The 13,636-nt window shown below is 38.5% G+C and overlaps 1 protein-coding gene across 2 annotated transcripts in view; it reads left to right on the forward strand.

Annotated features, from left to right (window-relative positions):
• RNMT (RNA guanine-7 methyltransferase) overlaps positions 1 to 13,636 on the forward strand; it is a 36,176-nt gene that overhangs the window by 14,807 nt on the left and 7,733 nt on the right. For both annotated transcript variants that reach the window (XM_027852342.1, XM_027852341.1), the window contains exons 7-8: positions 4,121 to 4,285; positions 10,065 to 10,182. In XM_027852342.1, coding sequence (XP_027708143.1) covers positions 4,121 to 4,285; positions 10,065 to 10,182 — 283 coding nt within the window. The remainder of the gene's footprint in view (positions 1 to 4,120; positions 4,286 to 10,064; positions 10,183 to 13,636) is intronic.

Genomic DNA, 13,636 nt, shown 5'->3' on the forward strand with positions numbered 1-13,636 from the left:
AGTCATCAGATCTTTATTTAGAATATGCACTTAGAATAGTTATGTGTTGAGCCTCAGTTTGCTGATTTAAAAGAGCACAGTTTGTAGAATATCACTATAGCAAATTGATTAGAACTGTTCATGAAGTTGTGAACTAATCCAACCATTCTGGAGAGAAATTTGGAACTATACCCGAAGGACTATAAAACTGTGCATACCCTTTGACCCAGCAACACCACTACTAGGTCTCTACCCCAAAGAGATCAAGTAGAAAGGGAAAGGACCTATATGTGCAGAAGTGTTTATAGCAGCTCTTTGTGTGGTGGCAAAGAATTGGAAATTGAGGGGATGCTTATCAGTTGGGGCATAGCTGAACCAGCTGTGGCATATGATTGTGATGGAATACTGTGGTGGCATAAGAAATGACAAGGGTGGTGTTTTCAGGGGGGAGAAAAAAAGCATGGCAAGACCTGTATGAACTGATGCAAAGTGAAGTGAGAAGAACTGGGAGATCATTGTGCCCAGTAACAGCAGTGTTGTAATTATGATTAACTGTGAAAGACTTAGCTACTCTGATCAACACAATGATTCCGGACAATTCCAAAGGACTTGTAATGAGAAAATGCTATCCACCTCCAATGAGAGAACTGATGAACTTGAGTTCAAATTGCAGTATAGTTTTCTCATCTTTTTTTTGCCTTTTTTTTTTTTTGGTGATATTTTTTATCTGATTTCATGTGTATAATTGATATATTATTTGCCTTGTCAGTGGGTTGTGGAGGAGATGAGAGGGAGGGAGAGAATCTGGAACTCAAAATTAAAAAAGAAAAAGAAAACAAATGTTAAAAAATAGTACTATAATAAAAAACAAAAACTGCCTAGATTGCTTAGAATCAAAAGGCAAAGTGGAAATAGAAAGGACCCACCAATCACCTCCTGAAAGAAACCCTAGGAACCTTATAGTCAAAATATAGAGCTTCTAGTTCAAAGAAAAAATATGTAAGCAGCCAGAAAAAAAGAATTCAGGTACAGAAGAGCCACAATCAGGATGACATGATTTAACAGCCATTACTATATATAGACTTACAGTGAAAAACAGCATATCCAGTAAAACTGAAATTAAAACTGCTTTGTGCTTAGTTCTACTGTAGCTGACCTTCACCTTCATTTCTGTTGAGTATCTTCCCTGTATTTTCCTTTCTGTTTTCTGTCTCTCTGCTGCTCTTTTATTTTTTGCTCTCAAGGTAAAAAAGAAGAAGAAAAAGAAGAGCTATCTAGAAAACACTTATAGCAATTACATTTGCATGCTAAGAATTAAATGAAGGCAGAACTTGTTTTAAGTATTTTGAAAGAAGATACACCAAACGGTGTCAGATTTCCCCAGGTTGTAAGATACTTTGGCTTCCCATAAACTTCATATTATTTTTATTAATCTGTATTTGTTAGTTCATGAAAGGTAGTGTAATATAATAGACAATTGACTGGACTTTGAATCAGAAAGACTTGGTTTCATCTCTTCTAGCACTTGATAACTGTGTGTCTCTGGGCAGGTCACTTAATTTTTCATAGAGAGTGTAGATCTAGGACTGAGTGTGACATCATATGCATCTAGTTCCATTCTCTCATTTTACAGATGAAGAAGCAGAGGCCCAGGGAGGTTGTGACTTTTAGAATATAAGCTCATTTTGAATTGGGATATTTCAGTCTTTGTATTTTGTATCCCCCAAACTTGGCATGTAGTAGGGACTTTGTTGATTGATTTCCCACATGTCACACTGGTAGTGTCAGAGGTGAATTGGAACCCAGGTCTTCTGATTCTAGAGCCAGTCCCCCCCCCCCCCCCCCCCCATTGAACAGCACTTTCTAAGCATGTTTTTCCTCTTTTGTAACGAGAAGAATCATCAGCAAGTATTAATTAAGCAGTGTGCTTGGTACTCTGCTGCCCACTGGGGATTACAAAGAAAAGAATTAAGCAATCCCTGCACTCAGGGAGCTTCTTTTCTATAGGAGAAGATAACTTGCACACATGTAAATACAAGGTAATTTTTGTAGGGAAGCATCATAAGCTGAAGACATCAGTAAAGGAGCCACATAGGGGGATGTGTTTGAGCTGAGCTTTGAAGGAAACAAGGAGGAATAGGTGACTAAGGAGGGCTTCCCAAGCACAGGTAATGTGTGCCAAGGCATAAAGGTGGAGAATGGAATGTTTTGTACAAGGAACTGTTGAGTGGCTGTAGAGTGTGTGAAGAGTGATGCATAATAATAGCTAGGAAATGCATTTTAGAGCAAGGTTGTGAAGGGCTTTCAGTGCTAAGGGTCTGACCCTATAGGAAATAGGGCATCACTGAAATTTCTTGAACAGGAGGAGAACATATTTACACTTGCACTTTAAGAAAATTACTTAAGCTCTGTGGAGGATGAAATGAAAAGGGGAGAGTTAAAATGGGGAGACCAGTTAGTGTTCTGTTGTAATGTCCCACATGAGAGGTGATGAGAGCCTGGACTGGGGTGTTGTCCAGTGAATGGAGGGATGGGAATGGATGTGAGAAATATTAGATAGACCTGAGAAATCTTGACAACTGATTGGATATATGGGGTGGCTGTAAAGTGGAAGATGACTGGTGGGTATTGTAAACATGGATAATTGGAAAGGTAGTAACTACTTTTTGTAGTACCTTTCTCACATAGTTGTTGTGAGCCTCAAATAAACTAGTGACTTTTTAAAAGAAGGTGCATTATAAACTTTTAAAGTTATTAGACAAGTTGTATCATAATATTAATTCTGTCATGATGAAAGGAAACTGAGGCCCAGAGAAATTAAATGACTTGCCAGAGGTCACACAGGTAGTAAGTAGCAGAGACAGGATTCCAGCCCAGATCATCTTGATTTCAAATCTGTTGTTTATTATAAAACACCATTCTACCCAGGATGTCGTTTAATAAAGAAAATCTACTTGGATGCTGGAAGCAGATAATAAATCTAAGTTTTATTCTCTGCTATTGAATTGTCTATAATGGTTTCAGATTTCCAAATGATCTTGCCAAAGCCAGTGACTTTTTTTCTTGGTCTTCTTTTTTTATGTCCTCTTAACACTTAATGCTGTTGACCACCCAGTCAATTTGCAAATATTACTGGGTGCCTGCAATGTACAGGATATAGTGCTAGATTCCTGTATTGGATAAAAATAAACATATCACAGTTTTTGACCTCAAGAAGTTTAAAATCATATCAGGAAGACAAGTTGTAGATTTGTGAACAATATATAACAGTACGGGGGATATAATAATCACTTAATTATAACTGTAATTGAGTTGCATAGAAGTACCATAGTAGTTGAGGTCTGAGAATACGTCATGAAGATGGGATTTGTAAAAGAATGGGTTGAGGGAAGAGTTTATTCTAGGCAAAGGTAAAAGCAGTGGCTTTAAAGGACAAGATGTGATCCCAGGATAGAGGTTTAGATGGAATCATCTTGAGTTGTTTCTTGATTGAGAATACTGGGTTAATCATTGACCTCGAATGTTACTTTTTCTTATGTGGATGTAGTTTTGACAAATTACTGGGGCTTAAAAGTTATCAGCCTTTTCATATGATAGGAACTTGACACCTGTCTCCATCACTGGTCGCTTGTGGGGCAGATCCTTTCCTGATATCCCTTCAGAACCTGTTTTCTTATAGGAACAGTGTTATAAAACAGTGGTTATGTATACTTGAAATTATACTACACTTAAGGTATAATTATGGGTTATTTAGTTTTGTTATCTCATTTCACAACCTAATTTATCCTTTATAACATTGTTTCTATCTCCCAAATTTAAAATACTGAACTGAAAACAAACTTTCGTGACCTGCCTGTTTATATGGATTGCTCATGTACAGAACTGGAGTTTGTAGTGCCATTCTGCCTGTAGATCAAATGTAGGAGAGATTGAAGCCATTTGGACCTGGAGTATTATCTCTGCCTCTAATATTTTTAGTGGTAATAAAGTTGGTATTCAACTATATTGCCTCTGAAAGTAGCACAAAACCAGTATACACAAAACTAATTAAATTATTAGCTTTTTGTGAGATTTATTATTTTCAAATGAATGATTAGAATAAATTTGTCAATCTAATTTTATCTTTTTTGGTAACTTACAGAAAACGGCTTGAGGCATCAGAAACAGAATCATTTGGAAATGAAGTCTACACTGTAAGGTTTCAGAAGAAGGGAAAATATCCTTTATTTGGATGCAAATATGATTTCAACTTGGAAGGCGTTGTGGATGTTCCAGAATTTTTGGTTTATTTTCCTTTGCTTATTGAGTAAGACTTTCATAATTTATCCTTTTCTGTTCTCTTACTGCCTTAAGTGGGTGAGGGAATATGGGTAACAGTGCTATTTGTATTCAGCTAGTGTTGGGGGGAAAAAAGTGGGACTCGATGAAGAGTATAGCCTTACAAATAGAAAAGTAACTATTTGTAAAATACTAGTATCAACAGGTTTATGATGCCTTGCTCTTTTGCTTCTCTTTGACTTCCTAAAATTAAATCAGCAGCCATTTATCAGTCGCTTACATTGTGACAAAATACCGTGCTAGGTGCTTGGGGAGATACAAATAAAATTGAAACATGGTCCATGAAGCTTACACTTTAGCAAGGAGAATGTCACACAAGACAAATTATGTTTATCGTCCACATTATCTGTATAGTAACTGTAATTCAGAAGAGACTATAATAAGAACAACACAGACGTACAAAGCATGAGACTAGAGAAAGTAAGGATTGTTTCTGACTGACGAAATCAGTGAAGGTTTCATGGAGTAGGTAACTTTTGAGATGAACTTGAAGGATTTAAAGATCATATGAGGGCAGGGGAGGTGTCATTCCAGACAAAGAGAGTGATATGAATGAAGGTGTAAATGCTAGATACATAGTGTTAGTAGATAGTTTGGCAGCTAGTTGAATTGGAGTATGGCAGACTGGAAGGGAATCTGAAATAAGGTTGGAGAAGTAGAGAGTATTACCAGGTTAGGGCAGTGGGGCTTGAATGTCATAAGAAATTTAAATTTTATGTAGTAGATAGAGAATTAGGGGAACAACATAATCAATGCCACGAAGAGGAGTAGTTTGGCAGTAGTTTGAAGGATGAATCTTTAGATAAGAAAAATTGGGTTGGGAAAATCATTTGAGAGTCTGCTTTGATAAAATTAGTATAACAGAAGGTTGTCTACCAGCTTGGGTAGTAGATGGTAAGGAAACTAGATAGAGGGAGCTGGTGGCATTGTGGATAGAGCAGCTGGGCCTAAAGTTGGGGAGATCTGATTTCAGATCCAGCCTCAGACACTTACTGGCTTTATGACCTGTGCAAATCACTTGATCTCTGCCTCAGCTTCCTTGTCTGTATAATGGAAATATTAACAACTGTCTCTCAGAATTGTTTTGAGGATAAAATGAGTTAATATTTGTCAAGCACTTTGCAAGTATTAAAGCACCATTTCTATAAATGCTAGCTGTTCTAGTTAGAAAAGTTGGTACCACTTTTGGGGAAGAGATAACTAAAGTATTCTTGAAAATAGGGGGAAATCACGAATGTAGTCTTATTTCCAAACTCATAGTAAGTATGCTAGTTTGAATTTGATTGAGTTGTACTTTGTACTGCTTACTGTTGTAAAACTTCTCATGAAATTATGATTTGACTAGAAAAGCTAATCTTAATACAGTAGAGATCTTGATTTTTTTTTTGTGAGGAAGAATGACATTTCATTGGCAGACTTTTGCTGAAGTCTTGCTTTCAGGTTGAGCTATCAGACACCACTGTGCTAAATGCAAGAAATACAGAGAAAGGCAAAAAACAAAACAAAACAAAACCCAGTCCCCTTCCCAAGGAGTTCACATTCTAATGGGGATGACAGCATGAAAACAACTATGTGCAAACAAGGTACACACACACACACACACACACACACACACACACACACACACATACACTCTCTATAAATTGGGAGTACAAACAAGATACACTCACACACATGTACGCATATGCATATGCATATACACACATATGATAAATTAGAGATAATCCCACAAGGAAGACCCTAAGACTAAGGAGGACTGGGAAAGTCAGAAGTTGGGACTTAAGCTCAGAGTTGATGGAGACCTAAGACCTAGGAGGCTGGAGATGGAGAGGTAGAGGATCCTAGGCATTATGGACTGCTTTGAGTCAGTAGATGCTGTGTTTCATGTGAAGAATATCAAGGAAGTCAATGTCATTAGATAACAGAGTGTGGAAAGGTGGGAGGGGCTAGGTTATGAAGAGCTTTAAAAGGCAAACAAATGATTTTGTGTTTTATCCTGGAGGTAATAGGGAGCCATTGAAATTTATCGAATGGAGCAATAACATGGTTAGATGCATGTTTCAGGAAGATCAATTCGACAGCTAAGCAGAGGATGGTTTAGAATGGGGAGAGACTTGAGGCAGGGTAAGGCTGTTGCAATAGTGCAGGTATGAGGTAATAAGGATTGGTGATGGTAATAAGGATAGGGTGATGACAGTATCAGAGGAGAGAAGGGGCATACATGTTAAGAAGGAAAAATCCATAGGACTTGGCAACTGATTGGATGAAGGAGGGAGGATTAAAAAAAGTGAGGAGTCAAGGATGACAGCTAGGGTGTGAGCGTAGATAACCAGGAAGATGCTATCCTTCACAGTAATAGGGAAGTTAGACAGAGGTGTGGCTTGGGTGGAAATACAGTGAATTTTGTTTTGAACATGTTGAATTAAAGATGTCTACAGGGAATAGTTCAGGATTTCTAATAGTCAGTTTTAGATGTAAGATTGGAGATAAGGAGACAGGTTAGGGTTGGACAGATGCATCTGACAATCGACCACATAGAGATGATCGTTGAAACCTTGGGAGCTGATGAGATCAACAAGCAAATTAATATAGAGAGAGAGAAAAGAGGGCCCAAAAAAGAGGATCTGGGAAGCACCCATGATTAATAGGTGTAGCTTGAGTGAGGATCCAATAAAGGAGACAGAATGAATGGTCAGACAGTAGGAAAACCAGGAGAAAGCACTGTCATTGAAATCTAGAGAGAAGTGATAGATCTGCTGGAGAAGGTGGGATCATGTGTGCATGTAAAAGAACCATCTCTTTATGTGAGGGTTAAAGGAGAAGATAGTAGCATACGGGGGTGGGATATGAGATGAGAAGAATTCTTTGGTGAATGGCTTCATAGTTTTTTCAGTAAAATATAAAGCAAGGTTTTTGGGGGGTTGGTGGAGCTATGCCAGTTTTGAAGAAGAATGAAAAGATTTAGGTAAATGTGGTAAATAGGAGAGTGACTTGATTAGAGAGGTTTAAAAGGATTGCATTGCTTCATTGAAGACTTAGTTGATATTATTATGTAACATAAATTTGTAGTGGACCCAGTCAGAAAGAATGATTTTATGATTTCTCCCTAGCTTTGTTCAGCAGAACATAAGAGCAGCGATGGGATGATGGGAGTGGTCCAGAGTTGAGACTTGGTAGGGCAAGATTGGCAATAGGATAGGGAGACAAGGGACTTGAGAGAAAATAACAGTGCAGCATTGAACTGGTTCACAAAGGCATCAAGATGAAGAAGGGAGGAAAGTGTAGCCAGTGCAGAGAGGATGACTTGAAACAACTGAACAGTTGAAAGATTGCAGGTCATAGTGAGGATGAAGAACAGGTTACGAGGTATGCAAGGCAGAAATACAAGTGGAATGAGAACAGATTATGATCAGATAAAGGAATTTCAGAATTCATTAATGCGGTGATGGCAAGATCAGGGCTATGACTATCTCTGTGTAGCTGAGGTGGGCTGGATGGGAAATAAGCAATTGAAGGATTTGAGGGATTATCAGTATATATGTTGAAGTCCCTTAGTACGAAGGTAGGAGTTGGGGAGGAGAGAAACTCTACTTACTGAAGGAGGGAAACGTGTCTTAGAGGCCAGCAGCCACCAGAATCTTAATCAATATGGATTGAATGAACTTTAAAGGAGAACAGATTACTGAGTGAGAGTGGTAGATGGAGAACCTGGAAGTGGCATGTGGGGAGTGTAGGGTACTAATTCTAAAGTGCTAGAATAGGAGGAAGAGGGCATTTATGTGGGCTGTCTTCCTGTCTCTGATGGAATTCAGGTAAATCATGCAGGGGGGGTGAATGTTGAAGGCAACTAACTTAGATTGGAGGTGTACCAGGTAAGTCTTTGATCTAAGGGGCAGCTAGGTGGTGAAGTAGATGGTGCTCTGGCCTTAGAGTCAGGAGGACCTGAGTTCAAATGCAGCCTCAAACATGTGACACTTATCAGCTCTGTGATCCTGGGCAAGTCACTTAACCCTGATTGCCTCACTAAAAAAAAAGCCAAAAAAAAAAAAAGTCTTAGCTGTATCAAAGCATTGGAGATCCCTGTGATGTCATGCAAAAATGAACTTTAGTATAAACCATCTGAATTTTAGAGTTCTAGTTTTTCAGCATAGTTCTAAGTTTTACTGCTTCCAGTTTTCTGAAACATTTCTTTTAGTACTTTCTTTTTGGTTTGTTTGGTTTTCTTACATGAAGAATAATTAGATTCTTTAATAGTTCCATTAACTACTCTTGATTTTTGTTTACTGGGTTTTTTTTTTATTTATAGCTTAATATAACGGTAAGTAGCTTATAAAATTATGGTTTAATTTTCAGTAACATTTCTGCAAGTAAAAATTATATACTGTTTGTAGTTATTTTGCAGGCATTTGTGCTGAGATCCTTGTCATTAGCATAAGGAAAGTTATAAGCACAGTATACAATGGATAAGTTTCACACTTAAAAATTTTATGTTTTGATTTTGGGAGGGTACTTGAAAACTAGTTGAGTTTTTTATTTAGCTGCCTCCCTATGGTAATGGGTAGAAAATGTAAATGCCAGGTCAGTTGGCACAAGTTTGTAGTCTCTGCTACCAAGGAAGCTGAGGCCAGCAGATTTTTGAGCGTGGGACTTCTGAGTTGCAGTGGGCTAAGCCAGTTGGGTGTCCACAGTAAGTTCAGCATTAATATGGTGAGTCCTTGGAGCAGAGAACCACGAGGCTGCCCAAGGAGAAACAAAACTGGCCCAGGTCAGAAACAGAGCAGGTCAAAACTCCCATGCCATGTAAATCAGTAGTGATGGGCCTGTGAGTGATTATTGGCATTTCCAGCACGGGTGAGATAAAGATACCCCCCCCCCCAAAAAAAAAGGTTTGAGAAAATATCAAGCATGATGTGGAAGCTATATTGCTATATTTGACAGTTTAATTAAAACACTTTGCAAAAGTTAAATATTCCTTCATTTCTCATTTGAAAATCCTTTGACTTGTGGAAATTAGTGGAAAGGAAATCAACTTTTCAGTTAATACCTTATTTTTTGAGTCACAACTTTCATTTCTTTTTTTTAGTGATAGGACTGACTACATGGTAGCTCATTGTAGATTTTAGAATCTATTGATTTAGCTGAATTTTTTTGGGGGGGAAATATTCCTATCTTCAACCTTGAGGTGATTAATGGGTACCATCATTTTACTACTTCTCTAAAAGTAGCATTTTTATTTCTTTAAACTGTTTTACTCAACTTCAAGTGATATAATTTCATCCTTTTTGTTAGCCTGGCTTGTCTCTTGTCTTTCAAGCCCTCAGATTTCTTTAACATTTTGGGTGTTTCCCATTTCTAGTTCCCTTTCCCTTTCTGGGCCTTAGTTATAAAACAAGGAGGTTAGACAAAGTATTTTACAAATTCTGAAGAGTGAAATATCCTGTTTAAGTACCTTGTGTGCTTAAATTTGTGTACTCCAATGTAATATCCTTGAGAGTAGAGTTTATACTTTATACTTGTTGTATATCTCCCAAAGCTCCTAGTTGAGGGCTTTGTACTTTTGAGGATTTATTGATTAATAACTTGTAAAATGAATGAACACATTTTGTATTAATGTGTTTTCATTTCTAAGAAGAGTGGTTATTTTATTTGAAACCTGAAGATGTCACTGTGGCATAGAAGTTCAGATTATTAAAAATCTGTATGTTTTTACTTCGCTATCACAATTTTTTTTTTCTTTTTTTTAACAGAATGGCAAAGAAGTATAATATGAAACTAGTTTACAAAAAGACATTTTTGGAATTCTATGAAGAAAAGATCAAGAATGTTGAAAACAAAGTGCTTCTAAAACGAATGCAGGCATTAGAGGTAAGTGTTTTGAAAAGAATTTGAAGTTGCTATTTATTTCCCAAGTAAAATATCAACTAGATTTTCATTTTTGAAGTGTTTTCCAAACAGTTTGTACATTCATTCTTTCCAGTAATCTCTGGCTGGCTGGACTGGCTCATTCTCCAGCTCTCCCCATCATTACTTCTTGATGGATCATTTCAGTTTTTTTGTCATGTCTCTTGCCCCCTTACGTGCCAGTATTTGTTCCTGAATGACTCCCATCATCTCCTGCCTTTGTCCCTACTCATGTTCTAGAACAAAGCTGGGGGGATCGCAAAATTATGCTAACTGGATTCACTACTAATTTATGTTATATAATAATTTTAACTGGGTCTTCATTGTGGCAGAGCAATCTTTTTAAACCTTTCCAATTAACTTACTAGCCTCTTTCAGACATTTTTATCCTCCTCAAACCTCCCATGGCTCCCTCTCCTCTACCTTCTTACCTGAGAACTCTGCCTCATATTTTACTGAAAAAACTGTGAAACCATTCACCAAGGACTTCATCTTCCTTTCATATCCCCCATATATAGCACTGTCTTCTCATCCCTGTCTCACATGAAGATGTGGGCCTTTTTCTTGCCAAGGCACAACTCTGTATATGCACAGGTGATCCCATTCCATCCCATCTCCTCCAACAGATTGCTCATCTGTCTGTTATCTTCAATCTCTCACTGTCTACTGTCTACTGGCTGCTTCCCCACTGCCTACAAATGTTCCATTCTCAAAAAAAGATGTTACTTGATAGCTATTGTCTTTTGTCTTTCCTTTTTGTGGCTAAATTCTTTTATGTTTTTTTTTTTTAAGATTCATTAATTTATTTATTTTTAGTTTTCAATATTCACTTCCACAAGATTCTGAGTTCCAAATTTTCTCCCCATCTTGTCCCTTCCCCAACCCCAAGACAGTGGGCATTCTGATTACCCTTTCCACCTCCCTTCTATCTTCCCCACCTCCTCTTATCCTCTTTCCCTTCAATTTTCCTGTAGGGCAGGATAGATTTCTATACCCCATTGCCTGTGTATCTTATTTCCCAGTTGCATGTGAAAACAATTTTTAACATTTGTTTTTAAAACTTTGGGTTCCAAATTTTCTCCCTTTCTCCCTCCCCACCCACCCTTATTGAGAAGGCAAGCAACTTGATACAGGTTATACTTATGTAGTCATGCAAAACACTTCCATAGTAGTTATGTTGTAGAAAACAAACTATATTTCCCTTCATCCTATTCCACCCCGCGTTTATTCTGTTCTCTCTTTTGACCCTGTCCCTCCTCAGAAGTGTTTGCTTCTGATTACCCCCTCCGCCAATCTGCCCTCCCCTCTATCACCTCCCTGCTTTATCCCCTTTCCCCCTATTTTCCTGTAGGGCAAGATAGATTTCCATACCCAATTGAGTGTGTATGTTATTCCTTTCTTAAGCCAAATCTGATGAGAATAAGATTCACTCATTCCCTCTCACCTTCCCCTCCACTATAAAAACCTTTCTTTGTCTGTTTTATGGGAGATAATTTACCCCATTCTACCTTTCCCTTTCTCCTCCCAGTATAATCCTCTCTCACATTTTTTTGATCTCCTTTTAGCAAGCTGTTGACTAGTTTTTCATGGTTTTCTTGTATCACTCTCATTTCTTTTCCCAGTTTTTCCTATACTTCTCTTACTTGCTTCTCAAAATCCCTTTTTGAGCTCTTCCGTGGCCTGGGACCAATTCATATTTTTCTTGGAGGCTTTGGATATAGGAGCTTTGACTTCATTGTCTTCTTCTGATTGTATGTTTTGATCTTTGTCAGCAAAGGAAGATTCTGTGGTCTGACTTTTTTGCGCAGTTTGTTCATGATCCCAGCCAATTACTTGAGTTTTAAACTCTTTGTTGAGGTAGGGGGCTGCTTCCAGTGTGGAGAATGTACTGTCCCAGGCTTTGGGGTTTTTGTGTAGCTGTTCTCAGAGATACTTCTAGGGACCTGTAGGTCTTCAGTTCTTCCAAGTTGGTATGATCAAGGGGTGAGGTGTTTACTCCTTTCTTGGCCTGTACTCTGGTCTGTGAGTGACCACAAGATCTCTTTTCTGTCTTGGAACTGTGAAGAGGATTACCTCTCCACTGCCACTGCAAGCTCTACCACGCCAGCTCTTCTCCTCACCCCAGAATCGCCACCCAGAATTGTGACCCAGATCCAAGCACCGGCAAAGCAAGAGAAACCTGCCTTAGCACCAGCAGGCCCCCTCTGATCAGCCACAGGCTGTGGGCTGGAAGCAACCGCTGCCCCGGGACTACGCCAGGACTGGAACTGCGACCTAGCTTCTCTCTCACAGTGGTCACAGATTTTTTCCTACTGACCTTCTAAGTTGTCTTTGGCATTTGTGAATTGAAACGTCTGGAAACCACCACAGTTGCTCTTGATTCAGTCCCCTGAGGCCTGCTGCAGGTTTGTTGAGGCCTGGTCTTTACCTGCATGCCCGCATTGAACTGCATTCCTCTCCCAGCCCAGTGTGATAGACCTTTCCAATCAACCATCCAAGTTGTCTTGGGCTGGGAATTTGTTTCTCTCTGTCTTTTTGCGGGTTCTGCTGCTCTAGAATTTGTTTAGAGCCATTTTTTACAGGTTTTTGGAGAGGTTTGGGGGAGAGCTCAAGCAAGTCACTGCTTTTGCTCTGCCTCTCTGTGGCTAAATTCTTTGAGAAGACTACAATAGGTGACTCCACTTACTTTTCTCTCTTTTTAATTCTCTATAGCAGTGGTGGGAAATATAAAGCTGTACACAATGACTGAATCAGATTAAAATGTAATTGGGAAATATTTAACAGACTATAAAAGTATAATTGTAACAGATAACATCACATTTTAAAACTAAATAAGTTTGCAGCTGATGGGATTCTTATGTATGGTTGCTCTTTGAATTTGACACTACTGACACTACAGTCTGGCTTTTAACCTCATTATTCAAATGAAACTAGTCTCTCCAAAGTGACTAATGCTCTTCTTATTGCCAAATCTGATGTCCTTTTCTCATTCCTCATCTTTCTTGACCTCTCTACAGCTTTTGATACTGTTGATCACCTTCGTCTCATTGCAATACTACTCTGTCTTCCTACCTACCTATCCAACTTTTCCTTACTCTCTTTTTCTATAATTTCATCTCGGTCAGTCCTGTTTAACCCTGGCTGTTTCTGAAGGTTTTGTCCTGGATCCTCTTTTTTTCTTCCTCTTTACTATTTCACTTGATTGGCTCTCACAAATTCAATTATCACCTCTTTGCTGATGATTACAGCCCTAACTTCTCTGCTGACCTGTAATCTCACATCTCCAACTGCTTATTGGATACTTGAACCTGATGTCCTATAAACATCTTAAACTCCGCATGTGCAAAACAGAATTCATTATCTTTCCCCCCAAAATCATTCCCTGTTTCTAATTTCCCTATTACTATCAAGGGCACCA

Source organism: Vombatus ursinus, unplaced genomic scaffold, assembly GCF_900497805.2.
Source record: "Vombatus ursinus unplaced genomic scaffold, bare-nosed wombat genome assembly UNPS02009573.1, whole genome shotgun sequence".
Taxonomy (NCBI): Eukaryota; Metazoa; Chordata; class Mammalia; order Diprotodontia; family Vombatidae; genus Vombatus; species Vombatus ursinus.